The sequence below is a fragment of the Calonectris borealis genome, chromosome 1 (genome assembly GCF_964195595.1).
Source record: "Calonectris borealis chromosome 1, bCalBor7.hap1.2, whole genome shotgun sequence".
NCBI lineage: Eukaryota > Metazoa > Chordata > Aves > Procellariiformes > Procellariidae > Calonectris > Calonectris borealis.
Genome location: NC_134312.1, coordinates 45,200,713 through 45,220,898, shown reverse-complemented (window position 1 = coordinate 45,220,898; position 20,186 = coordinate 45,200,713). Strand labels below are relative to the sequence as shown.

At 39.5% G+C, this 20,186-nt stretch overlaps 1 protein-coding gene across 1 annotated transcript in view; it reads right to left on the bottom strand.

The window, feature by feature from the left end:
* Positions 1-20,186, bottom strand: part of ACSS3 (acyl-CoA synthetase short chain family member 3) — a 93,117-nt gene that overhangs the window by 40,623 nt on the left and 32,308 nt on the right. The window contains exons 8-9 of the mRNA XM_075150535.1: positions 12,699-12,850; positions 4,958-5,061 (exon numbers count right to left, since the gene is read on the bottom strand). Coding sequence (XP_075006636.1) covers positions 4,958-5,061; positions 12,699-12,850 — 256 coding nt within the window. The remainder of the gene's footprint in view (positions 1-4,957; positions 5,062-12,698; positions 12,851-20,186) is intronic.

Genomic DNA, 20,186 nt, shown 5'->3' with positions numbered 1-20,186 from the left:
AAAAATTCCTTTTTAAAAATTTATTAGCTCTACATAAAATAGCTAATTGCCTCGACCTCTTCCTGCTAGAAGTGATTAGGGTTTTTTATTCTGTGCTTTTAGTTGTGATTTTTTATTTTAGAGATAGTTCGGCAAATTGTTATTTCTGAATTTTTGGGTCCTCTATTCTGTCATCAGTCACTAACGTTGAATATTTCTAATATGAAGTGAAACAGCCAGTTATCTCTCTCTAGATTACAGCTTTAACCTAGTACTATTGGATTAAAAAGGCTTTTCCAGCATGGAAATCCACTTTCAACAATATTTTACCAAGTGACAGATACAGTTGAATGTGACATAACTGCTCGTTTTTTCACAGTTAACAGGATACGTTTTGTATTCTGCTAAAAAATAGGTGACGGACCAGCAGAAGGGAAGGCTGCTTTCGTCTGCTGCCCTGGCTGCTCTGCTCCAGGACAAGCGAAGCCTTTCAGAGGGAGGAGGATCCACTTTTTCCCCCTGAGCATTTGAGCATGTTAATCTCAAGGGAAGTTCAGGAACACAGGACAGTGTGGGGAGCACCATTTCTATTTCATCTCACTTACCAGACCTGACTGTTCTCTATTTTAAAAATTATACAAATCTAGTTTATTAGCTTGTATTCTATTAAGCACTTTTTCCTATGCCTAGGAGGCAAGGAGGGGGTGTACATGCACTGTACATGAGAGGGGCTCTGCCTTGTCAGGAGCCAGTAGAGAACTTATAGGTGAAGACCAGCAGGCAAACCAACATTCATGCTATTGTAGAAAGTATCTGCTGGAGACCTCCTGATCAGAATGAGGCCTTCTTCAAACAAATGGAAGAAGTCTCACATTCACAGGCCCTCGTCCTGATGGGGGACTTTAACCACTCTGATACCTTCTGGAAGGACAGAGCACAAGCAATCCAGATTTATGCAGTGCATTGATGACAACTCCCTGACAAAGGTGATCAGGGAGCCAATGAGGAAAGGTGCTGTGCTGGACTTCATACTTACAAACAAGGAAGAAATGGTCAGGAGCAGCCTTGGCTGCAGTGACCATGAGACAGTGGAGTTAAAAGATTCTGAAAAGAGGGACCAAGGCAAAAGCAAGACCACAGCCTTGGATTTCAGGACAGCAGACTCTAATCTCTTCAGAGATCTGCTTAGAAGAATCCCATGGCATACAGAGAGAAGAGAGTTCCAGGAGAGCAGGTTGATACTCAAGGATCACTTCCTCCAAGCTCAAGAGAAGTCCATCCTGACAAATAAGTAAGCAAAGGCAGGAGGCCTGAATGGATGAGCAAGGAGCTCCTGACTGAACTCAGACATAGAAAGGAAGTGTACAAGAGGTGGAAGTAGGGGCAGATGACCCAGAAGGAGTATAAAGATGCCATCCAGTTGTGCAGGGATGGGGTTAGGAAAGCCAAGGCTCACCTGAACTGGAATCTGGCAAGGACATGAAGGGCAATAAGAAAGGATTCTACAAGTACATAAACAGCAAAAGGAAGAGTAGGGAAAACATGAGCCCACTGCTGAACAAGAGAGGGGATCTGGTGGCAAAGGTCACAGAAAAGGCTGAGGTACTGAATGCCTTCTTCACTTCAGTCTTTACTGGCAAGATTGACCTTCAGGATTCCCAGACCCCTGAGACCAGAGGCAGTCTGGAGCAAGGAAGACTTACACTTTGTGGAAGAGGACCAGGTTAGGGAGCACTTAAACAAACCGGACATACATAAGTCCATGAAGCCTCATGAGTTGCACTCATGAGTCCTGAGAGCTGGCTGATGTCATTGCAATGCCACCTTACAAGGGTCATGGCAACTGGGAGAGGTTCTTGAAGACTGGAAGAGAGCAAATGTAAGTCCTCTCTTCAAGAAAGGCAAGAAGGAAGATCCAGGGAACTACAGCCTCACCTCAGTCCCTGGGAAGGTGATGAAGCAACGAATGCTGGAAAGCATTTCCAAACACACAAAGGACAAGAAGGTGATCAAGAGCAGCCAGCATGGATTTATGAAAGGGAAATCACTCTTAATCAACCTGATTGCCTTCTACAATGAGGTGACTAACTTTGTGTCTGAGGGGAGAGGAGTGAATGTTATTTACCTCCACCTTAGTAAAGCTTTTGGCACTGCCTCCTATAACATTCTCATAGATAAGCTGACAAAGTATGGGTTAGATAAGTGGACAGCAAGGTAGACTGAGTACTGTCTGGACAGCCAGGCCCTGAGGGTTGTGACCAGTGGCACAAAGTCCCATTGGAGGCACATCATCAGTGGTGTACCCCAGAGGTTGATAGTGAGGCCAATACTACTCAATTTCTTCAATAAGTACCTGGACAATGGGAAGCAGTGTGCCCTCAGCAAGTTTGCAGATGATGTAAAACTAGAAGGAGCGGCTGATGTATCAGATGGGTGTGCTGCCTTTCAGAGGCATCGACAGGCTGGAGAAATAGATCAACAGGAGTAAGTTCAACAAAGGGAAGTGCAAAGTCCGGCATCTGGGGAAGAATAATAACCCCAGGCACCACTGCACACTGGGGACCAGCCAGCTGGAAAGAGAAGGATCTGCAGCAAATGACCTTAGGATCCTGGGAGACAGCAAGATGACCATGAGGTAGCAATGCATCCTCGCAGCAAAGGCGGCCAACAGCATCCTGGGCTGCAAAAGGAAGAATGTTGTCAGCAGGCTGAGGGAGAATGATCCTTCCTCAGCACCAGTGGGGCCACGTCTGGAGGGGCCAGTTCTGGGTTCCCCAGTACAAGAGATGGAGCTACTGGAGAAAATCCAATGAACAGCCAGGAAAAAGGACATCTTTTATATGGAGAGAGACTGGGAGAGCTAGGACTGTTCATCTGGAGAAGGCTCAGGGGAGATCTTATCAATATGTATAAATACTGGATGGGAGGGAATGAAGAAGAGGCCGATAGACTTCTCAGTGGTGCCCACTGACAGGACAAGAGGCAACAGATACAAACTAAAACATGGGAAATTCCAGCTGAGCACAAGAAAAAACATTTTTACTGTGAGGACGGTCAAACACGGGCACAGGCTGCCCAGAAAGGTTGTGGAATCCCCATCCATAGAGATATTCGAAACTGGGCAGGATCCTGGGCAACTCTCTCTAGGTGACCCTGCTTGAGCAGGGGGGTTGATTAGATGATTGCAGGAGGTCCTCATCAACCCCAATGATTCTGTGATTCTTCCTTCCTTCTTTCTCCTTATCCCTTGAAATTCCGTTCTCTGATACGAATTCTTAGTAAATTTTTTCCTTCAGAATGAATGCCTTGCTTACATGCAACAGCACACATTTCTACAGAAATCACTTGGAAACAGAAATGGGTCTTCATTCTAACCAAATTATTAAACGCTCTCAAGCACTGTATTTGAAATGGCCTTGGTTCATTAATTCATGCTACGATTTAATTTAAGAACACACCATGAATATAAAAATCAAGAAACATACTATATTCTGAGCTGGGCTTATGGTCTTCTTTGAAAAGTCTCTCAAACACAGTCTTACCTTTACACACTATGAGTATAATTACACCCATGTGCTTGTTTAAGATCTCTCATTGATACCTGAGATACATCTGAATGAATGCAGTAACATTAAACCTTTGCACTAAATATACATCAAAGCTATAGGCAATTTTATATATATATATGTGCACAGACATAGACCAATAAAAACACATGCAAAATTACATACAGTAATATTGCTTACTGCCAGTTCAGTAGATAGTCAAAGACATCATTTGATCTTTTAATCTTTTTCAGTTAATTGCTCATTCTGCATCACTGAGGCCTGTTCTTGCCTACAGACATTAGGATCATAGAGAAGTGAGCAAAATATAGGTCTTGTCCGTCGTACTTATCAATTAACTAGCACATTCAATCAAGATTAAATAAAAAATCACACTACTATCTTCTAGTACTTTCTCAGTATTTCTCCAAGATTGTGGGGGTTTTTAACAACAATGATGCATTTTAAACCTCCTGAACTGATTTCATTACATAATATATATTATAGATGTACTAAAGAGTTTTTCTTTTTTTATTCTAATCTTATATATCTGCTATCTGATCCACCATGGGAGAATCAAAATGTTTTTCTCCATACAGAGAGAGACCAGCGAAAATTTGCATCTCAAAACAATGACGCAAAGAAAATAGAAGAGGTATTCTTGGAAAGGAGCGAAGGAGGGAGGGGAGGAGGGAGCTTTTGTAATACACTTCCTTAGCTTAAATAGCAATAATGTGTGTAAGAAGCAAAATCCGAATCTGATCTTGTAATAGTGAAATTTAAAAATATATTAATCCATAGTTATAAGGAGATACATTCAATCAAACCTTGATCCAGAATTCAACTTGGATTTTTGCAAAGTTACACATAGATTGGTAGCTACTCTGATTCCTTCATTGCAATCTAAGTATCTAATCCTCCTCCAGTGAAACAAATGGGAGACGTTCCAAAATAATCAATAGAAGTTGGATGAGATCCATACAGAACAATATTAAAGACCAAGGAGTCTAATCTGTGCTGCAGATTGATTGTTTTTAATTACACAAAATATATGTACAAAAAACTTAACTTAAACCTGAATGTTTCCCTAAATACCAAATTTTCTGTCACAAAATAGTCACACATACAATCAATATAAAAATACACCTGGAAAAAATACTGATGCAAACTTTTTTTTTTTAAAAAACACAGGCATCAGAAGATATCTTTTTATTCTATATAGCTTTTAAAAACGCTGTTTTAAATATATCCTGAAGTCACTTTTCAGACCACTTCCAAAAAACATTCTTCCTGCTTGAATTTTTATTTTCACACTTGGTCCTGCCTATTTAAATGTTTATGGAAAGAGAAACCAGTTCTACCTGCAGACTCAGGAAACAAGTCTGAAAATATCTCTTCACCGTATTTTACAAACGGTATTTTAACACACTTACCAGTTTGCCACCAATGGTCCAAGACAGGTACCTTGAAGACCTTTTTTGACCATTCTAGCGTGTCCACATCACAGTGCTCACCAGCTACAAACAACGTTCTGAACCTTTAAACAAAAATAAAAAAGTATATACCTTGATCTGGACGGGGAAAGGAAAACAAGAAAACAAATTCAATAAACATCTGTGGTTGGTTTCCCAGATGAGATAAAGAGAAAAGGGGAGGGAGAACTCTCAGTCCTTTCATGCGCCATACTTTACTGAGTAAAAATTAGAATCTTAGCAATATTAATTTATGCTACTTAAAATATCATGTAAAAGGAACTTTATTTTCAGAATGCAAAGACCCTGGTAGACCAGTGGGAAGCAATTATCAGTGGAAGTAAAAAATAATTAAATGCTCTGTACACAGGAACTAGGTAGATATCTGTTAGGCAAAACGTAAGAATGAAATACCAAAAGAGGGTCAGAAAGATATATCAGGAAAATTAGTAAAGCAATAAAGAGAACTAAAGAGAAATACCTGTAGCATAACTCTTAGCTTTAAGTTGTTAATAATGTTCCATTTAAACAGATTTTAGTATTTTTCAAGCTGTTGAGTCATCTTTTTATACGCCTTTGGAAATAAGTTTTGGGGGAAACTATGGGACCTAAAGACATTTTCCTGTGGAGATGCTGGCTATATATATCCATTAAAAAAATAATGCAATCCTACTAGATAATGCCGATCACAGACCAATATTCAGCAGTGCTGGGTCCCTTATCACAGTACTAGAATTCAGCTCATTTCACTGGACATGCTGTAGCCAACTTTGGCAGAGAAGAGATGCAACACCTGGCAGTTCTGACAGATGTGATTTGCATGTTTGTACCATTAAATTAGGTAGTGCTATATAACTGGGTATTAAACCCATACAGTCTTTAACTTCATAATCTTTTATTGGATGTTTAGTCATGCTTTATTGTCCTTCATTAAACATTACAAATTCACTTCACACCCTGTTTAAAATTATAAGATCCTCTATGTCAATGGTAGCTTTCTTAAATATGACTATCAGTACCTAGAAGCTAGACATTACCGAACATTACTGCACGCTGCTAAGGTTTTGATCTTTCTAAGACTTGCACAGTAGCTTTATTCATGTCATAGCAGATTTTTTGCACTTCTTATTTCCTAACAAGCAACTTAAAGCCCTGTTAAATTGCATATAAACTCACGGATACTCGTGACACTGGACAGACAATGTCACCTAATATGATACTAAAGAGGAGAATAATTTACAATCTTGCCTCACACCTCCAACAAACAAATAAGCAATCCTCTTCAGGTAGAAACACAGAGCTTTGAATTCAGATTCATGATGTACAGATAAAAATGAACAGCCAACTATACTCAGATGAACCACTGATTTATATTCAGTACTTTATCATTAGTCCGTATCGTGACAACATGGTTTCTGTTGAGAGAAATGCATGGTATTTATCTTACTTGGCTCTTATTATCAAAAAAATATGTCTATGCTGAACTAGTTCTCTAGGCTTTTTCTATAGTCCACAAAGAACAAGAGGCAACTTTAGAGAGTAATTTACCTTGAAGAGACTCAAAAGGATATTTTTTTACATAACACAACCAAACTGAAAACCAAAATGAAAACTAAAAAAATCCAAGCCCCTAGAGCAACACTAACACATGACTAAGCTACAGCATGGAGAGTTTGTTAAGTTACTGTTTAAAAAGGCACCGATAGATACAGCTATTAGATTACTGCATTATAACTTGGAAGGGATGTTCCTGCATCTCAGAAAAAGGAAATCAGGAATGCCTGCCATTTTGGACATTCTTATTTTGCTGTGCATTTAAACATGTCCCTATTTAAGCAAGATTTTGAAACAGAAATCATCTATTTGGGAAATAAAATCTAAACCAGGGGAAATTTAAGACATAACATTTCTTGTTTACTTTTACAGATAAATCGCAACGGAAAACTGCACCTCCTTCCCTGGAAGGCTTGTGTGGCAATCTGAAACACTTCAGCCATGTTAATGCCTGTTTGTAACCACCAGGTGCAATCCTGCCACGAGGAACAACGTGACTTCTGAATGCAGAGCTGCTACGCACACATGCCCTGTTGCTACAGACCAAAGAACTTGCTTCCCTTCTATAGTATCCGCACAGGATGGGCTCATGCCTTCCTACTCCCAAATCCTCCCTACTCGGTGTAGGACCAACAAAGACAGCACCTTCATTTTACCCAGAGATGCAATTTAAAACCTCAAAGGGTTGAGCGAAGAGATGAAAGGTAAGAAGGAAACACAGATTCAGATTCCACATTCCTCTGTTTACCAGCAAATAGTCTCTTTCTTTCTCCAAATGAAGTGCAGAAGTATAGAATCATAGAATCATTAAGGTTGAAAAAGACCTCTAAGATCATCAAGTCCAACCATCAACTCAACACCACCAAGCCCACTAAACCCTGTCCCTAAGGGCCTCATCTACACGTCTTTTAAATACTTCCAGGGGTGGTGACTCAACCACTGCCCTGGGCAGCCTGTTCCAGCCACTCTGTCAGTAAAGAAATTTCTCCTAATGTCCAATCTAAACCTCTCTTGGCGCAACTTGAGGCCATTTCCTCTCATCTTATCGCTGGTTACTTGGGAGAAGAGACCAACACCCACCTCACTACAACCTCATTTCAGGTAGTTGTAGGGTGCGATAAGGTCTCCCCTCAGCCTCCTCTTCTCCAGGCTAAACAGTCCAAGTTCCCTCAGCCGATCCTCATAAGACTTGTTCTCCAAATACTCCATATACTCGCACTACAAGTGACCAAACATTTCATGAAAAGCCTGTCATGCTAACAGAAACTACAGCGACACTCTACCAAGTGCTGCATCAATCCTCAAGGCTTCTGAGATGACAGAATGCCACATTAAGATATGAACAGAGCTTCATGTGGCCCAACAACACACCCTGGGATTAATAATACTTCTCCAAAATGTCCCCTTGTTAGGATTGCAGCACGCTCTACCACAGCCAGATCAATGTCAGTGACATTTTGTCATCTCTAGGAACCTAGAGATTGATGTCTCAATAGCAAAGGCTTCTTATCTAGAGACCACAGACTTCCCCAGGTAAGGCTGCCTAAGCCAAATGCTTACTTTGAATATTCACAACCTCTCCAGAGGATAGGCGAGGATAGGCACACCCTGCTAGCACAAAAGGCAGCCTCTCACAGTGTAAGGACTAGTGACCTGCTTGTTGTGCAGATGCAAGGCAGGAGAATATACAGAGTAAAGCCACATCTGGAAACAACGTAAGTAAAACATGGCATGAAACATCATTAAGTGCAATTAGCCACGTGCCCTAAAATTGAAAAGCATTTTTTTCACAGTGGTATTTTGCCTAGACATCAAAAATGTGATGAGTTTATTGTCTGTTAGATCCATTACAGACCCATAGTTAGACTAGAGGAAAAGAAAATTCCACAAGCAAAAGTTATTGGTAACTCTAATCACCAAGGTAGGAACCCTGCACTCGTTAAATATAACGAACTGAGAACCTGTGAACTAAGCAGAAGTAACAATCATACAGGTAGCCATAATAATAACTTTGATATATAAAAATCAACTTACGGCACATCTAGTTACGAACTTAGGAACATCAGAAGATCTTGAAAAATGTTACCATGTTGAACTTGAATATTCAAATAGAAGAATTCAACTTTCTTAAGTTCAGAACAGCATTTCAACCAACCCTCCTTTCTAACACCCCAAGATGGGTTGGAGTGAGTTCTTCCTTGGAATAGAAGGCAGGGGGTCAAATCTATAACCAGCTTTCACATCAAATAAGTATAGTTTTCTGTACTCATAAAAATACATCATCATCTTCATAAACTGCTTTCTGAGCACATCTCTCACATTAGAAGATAATGATTATAATGCGTGTGACCCCAATCAATATCTTGCACCTGAATGCTTTTTATTGTAAAGCACAAGCCAGTGCTGATAATTACAGTTAATAGCTAACTGGAAGTTACAACACAGATAAAAGTTTATGATAGAAGAGAACAAAATATTGTGTAAGTAAAAACCACAAATAGATATTTTATGAAAAGTTTTTTAAGAAAAAAAGTTTACATGAGGCAGGGCACTCCTGTTAAGTACTGCTCAATTTACATTATATGGAATGTTCTGTAATTAGGCATGTTAAACACAACATTTCAGCTATGATGTAAAAATTCAATTTATGAATTCATTAACTTTATAAACTGCTGAAAAATTAAGTGTCCTTGTTTTAAAAACAGGGCTATTAAAACACCAAGAACTTAAAAGAATTTACAAAAAAGACATCATGTTATCCCCTGAGCCAAAACCAGAATTCCTCTCTTCCGAATTGCCAGCTTTAATAATCAGATTTAATAATTTGCAGGCTCAAGAGCAACCTTATGTTGCAAGAAGGAGAGGGATTAGCTCTTTGGCAAATTTACAGCACAAAACCATCAAAAAGCATACAAGAGCAAAGTGCCACAAGTCCAAAAAAGCATAAGAACTATGGAATAATTTCTCCTATCAAACAGTATAGAAAGAGAGAGATGGCAATGGTTATAAAATGTCCCACTGAACAATTTTTTAACAATCCACTTAAAACTTCAAAGCACGTCAATGCACCTGTTACTGCAATCATCTATCACTGCAATGCAGTTACTGGGGAAGAAAAATCTTATAACCTCTCTGTTAAATAAATATGTCCTAAGCTGTTGTTCTGAAAACCTACATTCCTAACATAAAATTCAGTGCAATCAAGCTTTTAGGCCCTATTCAAGACTCCAGCAGAGTGGACTTGAAGTATCACCTGATATAGGGTACAGATCAAGGCCCCTAATGGCCCTGACGCAACCTAAATTGTTCAACACAGCATGTACATTTTGGTGTCACTCCAAGCACAAAAGAAACCACATCTCCAAACCATTTCCCAAAAGCGGGAGTGTTCACATGGGTAATAATCAGAACTGCACTTCTCAAAATCAAAAGATCACGGAAATGGTTTTAACTCCAGAATGCATACACCAGGTTTTTCCTGGCAAAGAAAAACTCTATCTGCATCATGTTAAATAAGCTTTTTTCCCTGAAAAGACAGCGAGGAAGGTTCAAGGAAGGTTCGTTTGCACTTTTGCACCATTTGAACAAACTGGAAATAGAGAACTCTATGAAATTAGAATTTCATACTAATTCTTAATGCACCTGGGGACTGCAGACACTTAAACATGTAAAATAAATAAATAATTTTTTCAGGTCTTCTGATTTTTCTCCATTGATGTGTTTGTTTGTTTTCCTCCCTGAATAGATTTTACCTTGGTCATGAGAATCCAAGCACTGGAGGTTTGGGTGACAGAGTCAAGAGAGTCACAGAACACAACTGCAGTTCTTAACAGAAATTTATTTAACTTACGTCATTTCAAAAGAACACGAGTCTGCTTATAATTCAATTTACTCCTGTAAATCAAGTACTCCCTTGTATATTGGAAGCTGGCATTGCCTACCAACTCTGTACCTTAAAAGTAATTGTCTTTTTTAACAGGATTTTTAAAAAGTGACATTGATCTTTATCAATTTTTTAATAGAGGTTTTCAGGGATGAAATGTACTATGTGGAAACCTCTTTCAGGATGGCATTTCTGGACATGTGTTTTGGAGTCTCTAGAGTAAGTAAGGATACATCTTAGCCCAGGTAGCAGAAAGACACCTCATTTCAAAGATTCTGCACCATATAACAGAGAAGAAAGCACCATAGATCAAGTAAATGAACTAAAAGTAAGACTGATTTCAAACTGAAACAGACAGAATTCACTTGACCTTGGATGGAAAAGTCCATCCAAGTAACACTCAAAAGCAAGGATTTTCCTAGAATGGAAATTTTAATCACCTGTTGGCCTCTATTTCTTACCAACTTAACCCATAAAATGGACAAACACTATAACTAGCTGGATGTTAATATTGAAATTATCATAGGATAGACAGTCTAATTTAAGCACCCTTCCAATTTCAGTAATATACGCCACAATATCACATAGCCAAGCAGTTAGAGGGTCATGACTAGACCTAACAGCAAGATAATCCTAGTCTAACATGAAAAGAGAGGCATGCTGAAGACTGTCAAACTTACTGCACTATACTGGTGGTTGGAGAATAAGTCACTGGATTTAAGTCAGTACTATACAAAATCCAAAGTCTTTTTCACCTGTGGGTGACAATCCAAGAGAATACTGGGTATTAAATGCCGTGCTAGAGGGTTTAGTAAAGAGAAGTCATGTACCAGGGAATGACATGGCCCAAAGCTGAGTGAATTATGAGACAATTACATTTGCACACCAAGGGAGAAGCTCATTAAATATGCACTGTATAGGAATGATGAAATATCTCTTTACCACTGGGGCAACTGATATCAGCAAGGAGACTCTTACCTGGAATTCTCGTTTGGCCAGAAAATGTGACAACTTACAGAGCAGGTTAGCAGATTTTCCATTAAATGAATACTCTAAAGACAGACTAAGTCATTTTAGTCATTGCCTAAAAAATGCTGAGGAACAGCAATTAAATTTTCTAGCATCTGAATCACTTTCTTATCAATAAACATCATAGAAGGATAGTGCTTTAGGGTCTCAAATGAGCTTGTTTCCTATTTCAAAGAGGGGTAAGGATTGATGACAGCACTCAAAACAGATGGAAGGAACTAATGATGAACTTGTAATGAATACCTCAGGAATAAATCCAGCTTACTAATAAATAAAACTTTCCTGAGCAATTAAGAATGTGGAGGTCTAATGAAGCTACATGGCTTTGCACCTTCCCCTTCTCTTTGGACAAGTGTGATAAAAGATGTCTTATGACTGAATACTGCCTATGCAGTCTGACACAGTCCTTGTTTGATGCTGAGCAAGTTATTCAATTTCAAGATTCGATGGGGTCCAAACCCACATATTTTTCATTTTTAGACTGTTTGCCATAAGATACAGAAACTTGGTCTGTAGAAGTACTAAACACTCACAGATGCAAGTCAGTGTGAGAGGCATTTTATTAATATAATGCTAATTACACCTAAGAACTCTGACATAGTGGTAGTTCAGTGGCTCAGACTGGATATTCAAAACCAACAGAAGACTTTGACCTTAATCTCTCTGTGCCTCAGCTTCCCATTTGCAAAATACAGATAATACCACTCTCTCATCTCACAGGGGATTTGTGAGGATGAACTCAGTCATGATTTTGAAGCATGCTGCTAGTATAGTGATAAACACCTTAAAAACAGTATGAGATAGCAAATAGCTCAGTCTTTGGAGCACATAACCATAAGCAGTAACTAAGTTATGGGGAGATAAACAAAACATTGACTAGCTGCTGATTAAACGAACACTAATGATCCTGTGCACTCAATGAAATGAGAGGTCATGTGGGAAAACAGTACAGGATCGTATAATCCAAGACTGTATTACAGGGTATAAGCACAGTGGAGTAAAATTAAGGTTGAGTGAGTAACCGTAACTCAGTACGACCTTAGAGTCATAATCTTTTTAACAGCTTTCATCTCCTCCAAACTATCAATATAAATTTACAAGCAAATACACCTGAATTGTCAAGAATACATTTGAATTCTGCTATACAGAGGTGGGCAAAGTCCCAGCCACTCTGCTATTCTTAGTTCATCCAGCCTGTTTCTGTAAGAAACTGCTTCCAGTGTATCCTTAGTTCACCTTTTCAGAGAGTACTGCTTTCCCAAGGCTGCCTCAGGGTCCTGCTGACGGATTGCTCTAATTGCAGTTGGTGAAGTAAAGGCGGCAGCTACTTCATGCTCTGCTAGCACACGGAAATAGGCACCAGCATCTGGCGTTCCCACAGGCTTCCCCTATGGAGAGAATAATTTTAAATGTCACAGGATAAAAATACTTCATAATTCCTTGACAGTTCAAGGCTTGAACATGTAACAGTAGTGGCAGCACAGCAACAGAAGCAATTTCAAGTAAGACTTTACAGAGGGCTTTGTTAAAAATACTGTGAGTGTATCCACTTGTAGAAATAAATTCACAAGCTTTGGGCACAATCTCTTGCATGAACACAGCACATACTAGATGCTACTTAGAAAAATAGGACAAATGGACATGTGAATGAAAAGACAGCCACAAAGAGCTGTTTATTACACTGGCAGCAGAGGGAGTCGCGTCTACGTCTACCCTTACTGCGAAGCAGCCTGTAAAGCACCCAGAGTCCCACTGAACTAGGAGTCTCTAGACACAGCGGCACCGCAGCTATATGCCCTATGCACAGGCCTATGGAACATAATGCCAGCTTTCTCTTACCTAGTAATTCCCTCCCAATTCTGGAAAAATTCCCATTTAGCTGCTTACAACCGGCCTCTTGGCACCTTTGTGCTGCTACCCCACACGAAGACTGGAGAGAAGCCAAAGACCCCTTTTCTGGTTTAGTGTGCTACCAGACTGTAGTCTGGTTTGTGGTTGGGTTTTTGTTAAACTAAACATTGTCTTGAGCTAGGGGGCAGACTCAGGAGATTTATCAACAGAAGTAATCAGATGTGACAAATTGCCCAATGGTAAGTAATAATAACAAAAAATAATCAAAAATACTTTTCTGTGGTGCTGCAAATAGGAAAAGCAGTCAGCACAGGATCATATAATCACACTCTTACTGTACGTAATTACTGCAGTGCATGAACTGCTCCATACATATGCTGAAATTATGAAAAGACAATGCTAACGTAGAATGAGCTTTAGCTCTACAGGTACTGCCATAACCTTTGCACTAGAAAGGTCACACTTGGAAGATGAACTTTGACAGAGCACACAAGTTAGGAGAGACAGACATTTTTCATACTGCAAACACAGCTTTGTCAATGCTTTACACAAGAAGCCAGAAACAGAGAGGGAGTTTCACTACTGAAATGTCACCATCTTTACAGCAGTTCACCAGTCACAAGACAAATTCATACCTTCACCATCCTTGTGTAAATGCAAATTTGGAATAGATAGATTAATAGGTCCAGTGAAAAAAAAACAGCATATGAAACTTTAATTAATACTTTTCATTTTGCCAGGATGCAAAAGGAACATAGGCATTTTAATACCTTGAAGAATTTACTAAATCCACTGTTTTTATTCTGATAATGAGGCACTAGTAACACAGTAAATGTCTTTAAAACACACACTAATCAAGTTAGTTGCCCCGTCCCAACACAAAACGCAGCACGCTGGCTGTGATGCAGGCTCATAGGAATTCATCCCTTTCCCTCTCTCCCACCCGCCCTCCCTACTGCAGTCTTCCCCGCGCTTGCTCTGCAGTCAGCTGCGCCTGAACACTGGCAAGAGCACCGATGAACCATTTGGCAGATTTAAGGAACGCAGGACGCCTGAGGTCGGATATGTACCATTGGCTTTGTAGCCCTACGATGAGATACTGCTGGTGAGAGGAGTGCTGCAGCAGAGGATCACCAAAAAAGGAAAAAAAAAATAAGACAAAACAGAATGCACAATTGAAAAGCCTTTTTTTTTTTAAAAAGGATGGAGAGGCAGTGACAAGCAAATGCAGAGAAAATAAACAAAAGAAACAGTCCCCAGCCAAAGTAGCAGGAAGTAGCATCACCAGTGCCAAAACCTCTTTTTGCTAATAGCCTATCCTAAATTACCAAAAAGAAATGCAGAAGAATGCTATTTGCTTGCCAAAAAAGTGAGTGATGTCCTTTTTTCTGTCATATAACGCACGGCTCCCAAAGAAAAATCTTTCACCAGACTGTCTTTGAGCATCTTCCTCGCACACATCTTCATTGCAACTTTTATGTATTCATCCAATTCATCCAAATATTGTTCCATCAATATTTGTTCATGAGTCTATTTATTCAAGTTCATGTCATCTCCTATTAATGTTCACTGTTCACTGTACCTGCAGACCTGCAACCATCTGGTTAGGAGCTCAAGCACACATCACTAACTAACACTTAAACAAATAGTCTCAGGCTGAAAAATTCTGTATTTCCATAAACTTCTCATTAATTAATTACATAACTGAACTAGCACCATTTGTAATCATCTTGGACAGCAACAAACCGAACTGTGGAGCAATCTGAAATTGGTTAGTCTGCCAGTAATAATGAAGGCTGTTATTTTTAACCAAATGGAAATGTCCAGAGCCTATAAAAGGGCTATGTCCGGCCCTGAGGACACCTACTCCCTCCTAGGGGCTCGGCTGTCGCTCCTCAAGGCCAGGTTTGCCATGCTGCAGCTGTGTAACCTTGGATCAGACCACTGGGAAAAGAGCAGAGTTGTGAGAAAAGCCGAAAGGAGCCTCCCCTTGCTCAGGAGGTGATTTACGCTCTGACTCTCACCCTTGGTCCCTGCCCGAGCTATATCGCACCCACGCCTGTGCCTCGCACCTCCAGCGAGCCTGAGCCTGAGCCTGAGCCTGAGCCTGAGCCTGAGCCTGAGCCTGAGCCTGAGCGCATCTTCAACATAAGCAGCTAAACCTTCAAGAGTGTGTGGGCAGGCACGCAGGGCTCTGACAGGTTGATATTTATATGTCACAGGTAAGCTACAACAGCTTTAGTTTGGAGAAGTACCATTCTCAGATCTAGGAGAAAAACAAATAAAACACAAACAGTGTAAGGAAAGGAGTAGAAAGTTCTCCTGACAGTCGATAGGAAATAATACACAACGAATAAAGCGACACTTAAAATATTCATTTAGGAAAAAAAAAAAAAATCTGGCCCAGCTGTAAAATATTCTTACTGATTCTGCAGAAAAACTTCCCCGGTGCCTTGGCAGCTGTTCACAGTTTAACAAATGCATAAACAAAAACTGACATAAGCAAAACAAATCTGAGACAGCACAAATTAATTTCAGAGCCCAAAAAACTACAAATAAAATCGCCAAAGAGAGTTCTCATTTATTATACAAAAACTTTAAGAAGTACTGCAAGATGTGATGAGAGGCTTATGACCACATGCAGTTTTGATTTTTAAAAAGTTGGCAATATAAACAATAAAGCACAGGGTAATTAAATTCAGAATATGCTGACAGATTGCTGAGTCAATTGGGGACTATGAGCAAATGAGATGCTTCCACTGGATTTCTGCAGGGATCAGTTCAAGACCTGTTGCTATTCAGTATTTGCATCAATCCTGGAGACGAAAATTTATTTTAAAAGTTACTAGCCATAATATCTGTGGTTGGCAGGAGCTGAGAGCATGGTAAACAAGAACAAGGCAGTCAGAGAGTGATCTGTCTCACCTAATTTAAAAAAGAAAAGTAGAAACAGACACTTCTTCTATCAGCTGGGAGGATTCAAGTAGAAAAGACTTCCTTTTAATAACCTACCAAGAGACTCTGAGACAGACAGACAGATAGGAAGGTCTTTCTGGAAGTACCTAGATTTAGCATGTAATTTATCAGACGTCTACCAGCTGAGCAGACATCCTCAGGCAAAATCTGCTGATGGATAATACACGATTACGAAAGAAGATTCATAGTCAGGCAGCAGGAACAATCAAGAGGATAGAAATGTTCTTCTGTGGAGAAAGTCAGAAGACACTGGGATGGATTACTTGAGGAAAATGACATATAAGAGGAGCTATAGTGAAATAACCAACAATGCATCAATAACAGCTCAGCAGTGCCCTGTCTGACTCCTAACAAGGGGCTGTTCAATTAAAGATAAATTCAAAATTATGAGGAGGAAATTCTCTCTGCATAGCAAATATTATACATGGAACTCATTGCTACTAAAACCTGCTGATACCAAAGCACACACAAAATCCTGACACATCAGGATTCAAAAGGAAATGTTCATAGAGGCATTCGTCCTTCTGCTGCTGGCGCTGCTGCCAAACCTCCACTAAGGACTTGAGATGATACATCCTATTGAATTCGCTCCATAAATACAGTCAGTATGGACGATGGCAGGAAGATCACAAAACTGGCAAACTCCAGAGGCAGTGGTTTCTTTGTAACCTGATGATAATGGCTTACAAGAACTGTAGAAAGGCTGGATGCCCCTAAGTTGCTAACAGCTGTGCCAAATGAGTAATTTTAAACCTGCTGCTGTCGTCGTGCTCCCTGCGGATTTGTTGCAACAGCAGGACCCCACTGAGCGTTGTGAGGAAGGCTCCACGCGCCCAGCAATGTCTTGCTACAGCACTGTGTGGGACAATAGCTCCTTCTCTGTCCTAGACTACTCAAATGAAGTCCTTAATGCATGGCTCCTTGGCAAGTGTGGGCATCCGCTTCCTTACCCTAGCTCCAATTCGAAGTCCCAAGCACTGGAACTACAATACTGCCTGTCTCCTGACATCACAGGATCACAGGTAGTAGCCAGACTTTCTCTTCGTGCTGCCCTGGTGCTTACAGCTTGCAAGCCCATTAGCAAAAGCAACGCAGAGTGGGCTGTGAGACTCCAAGTAGCTTATTTATAGCTGAAGTTTGTCATGCCTTGGAGAAAAACAATCCAGGACAGATTATTTAAAAAAACCAAAACCAAACCTCGCTGTATTCAAAGGAATTCATTACTGTTTTCACATTCCTGACAATGGTGTTACAGCAAGTAAAAATTGAAAGCACGAAGTTCCCACAGCAATTGTTAAAATGACAAGTTGTCACCTACTAAATAATTTAAAAATAAACAACTCACTTTAAGGAGTGAGGGTATGAAGTCAGCACAGTTTATATTCAATAGTGGTTGTCCCTAGGCAAAGGGGATGAGGTGTTCTTTCCCCGTACCTAAACAGCATACTGATACTCCCTACCCAAAACGCATCATTAGACAATCATTTAGGAAAAACTTTGACTACAAATTTATGAATATTCACTGGTTAAGACAGTCTTCTGAGCAGAGGAAAAATTATACACTATTCCTCTTTGTAAACATTATTTTTCTCCCTGTGTATACAGAAGTCTTTCCTTTCTTCCCATTTTTAATCCTCAAAAAGATGACACTGATGTCATGAACATTGTCTGAAGACTCGATTGGTGGCATCTCAGAGAAAGAAAAGTGGGAAATGTACTATTGCTGTTTAATAATGTTCTCACCAAGAGCAAAAATCACAAAGCAGACGTGTAGGTCACCAGATATTAACTCTGATTTTTCTTTAATACTCACTGTTAAAGAAAGAAGATTTTTACTCTTTTTTATTTTCCAAAACCAACACATTTTAAATTCAGAGATGCCTTCATGACAATAACCATCTTGATCCCCACGCATTCACACAGAGATAAAACTTCACTGTAAGATGACTACGTAACAGAAACTGCTGAAGAAATTCATCATTTTCCTCCCCATTCCTTCTTGTCTTACTCCACACCTGCTAGAATGAAAACCTCTTCATTGCAGTATTTATTTTAGTGATTCTCTTCTGCCAAATTCATCCAACAATTTTAATGTGGCCCAGTGTACCAGTGGTCAAAAACAGATACTATAAAACTATCAAAGTCTTTTCCTTATCTCCGAGAAACTGTCATTTTTCTCACACTTCTTTCCTCTTCTACTGAACTAGTGTGGTGGTGATGAGTTAATCCCCTTGGAATGAAGAATCTAATTAACATCTGTTAGGTATTTAAACATTAATTAGACTATAGTGATTTAATACTCAAGCTAATATGATATTTGATTCTATAAATGTGCATTTCAGCTACTGGGTGAAGTTTTTGCTCCTTGTTATTCAGAATATCAGAAAAGTCAATCACAGTTGTCCCCAGCCTTAACATTGTATGAATTCAGTGGGAAACCACTGGGTATTTTCCAGACAAGTTAGCAAATGGAACCCATTTGTAATAGAATTAAACTTGAAAAGGAATCAAACTATTTCTTTCTACTTTTTTTTACTATTTCATTTCTATTTTTCTCGTGAAAGTCATTTTATAACTGGAGTTCTCTGTTTAATTATTTGTAGAGATCCTGAAGCCACTGAAGCCCCCCAAAATGAATACCAGAACTATATTGAGCATCTGGAGATGAAATAAAGATGGAGATGGGATTTGAAAAGTATCCAACATTAGGCAAATTGTGCAAGTTGTAAAATCAGCCTAGAAAAGAGCTCAATTTTTTTCTTCTCCAAATTTCAGCTGAACTCACACATTTAGTGTCAATACACTCCGAATAGGTATATTATGTGTTCACTGCCTCGAAAATTTCTTGATTAAAAAGCAAAGGAACTTAAAAGAAGACCTGGCTATTTATGAAGTAGGATTCTAAAATACAAAAAAAAAAAAAATCAAAGCAATACTTTTTGACTAGTGGATAGAACAGTTGAATAAATCAACTGAAAACTGTGGATGATTAAATACACTTAGAAATATAAGAAACAGTCATGCATATGAGGGGGAAAAAAGATTACTATCTACATAGGTATACTTACATAGCATGTAGGCTTACCTTTATGAACACCCATCTGCATATGGGCATACACACGTATGACACACTGACACTGCAAGGACGAGCTCTTAACAGTATATGCTGAGATTTCTCACACTCCTACACACACAAGTAAGAATTCGGTCTACAAAGTCTTTAGTCAAAACAGTTGACAGTTTATTATTTCATGTACTGCAAAACCAGCACTGACCCTAACTAGAGGACTATTATATACTGCAGAGTTAGTGATCCACGTAACAGTTGACCTGAGAAGGCACAGCCCTGTGCTGTTCTTGTCTATCTCTTCACTTTGCCCAGAGGATCTATTCTGTGTGAGTAAATCCAAGCGAAGTAAGAAAGCAGATTTCTAGCTTCTGTGGAGACCATACACCAGAAAATTAACCTCATTTCCAGACAACAGAACAAGGTCAAAATAACTAACAGGTTTTTTTGCTTAAGGATACTGAATTTCCAAAGATTTCACAGGGTCTTTACATACTATAAAGATGAAACAGCAAAGATTGTTACCATCTGACAGGAGAGGGACAAATGGAGTCTGGTGGGATTTAAGTGCACCACACAGATCATTCTTCCTCACCCTTTCACCTCTGGAAAAGGCAGTGAAAAATGCACACTGAATACCTCAGTATGTAAAGCCATGCATACTTCAGTTAATTTTTCAGAGCCAAAGCTTGTTTCTCTTGTTCACAGTGGTCTCTGCCACCACAATAATGCAGAAACGAGTGTCCAGACTGTTTCTCTTCTTCACAGGAAAAATGATCTTTTTATACGCAATAGAAAGAACATTGCAGTGATCTCTTTCTTTCATAAGT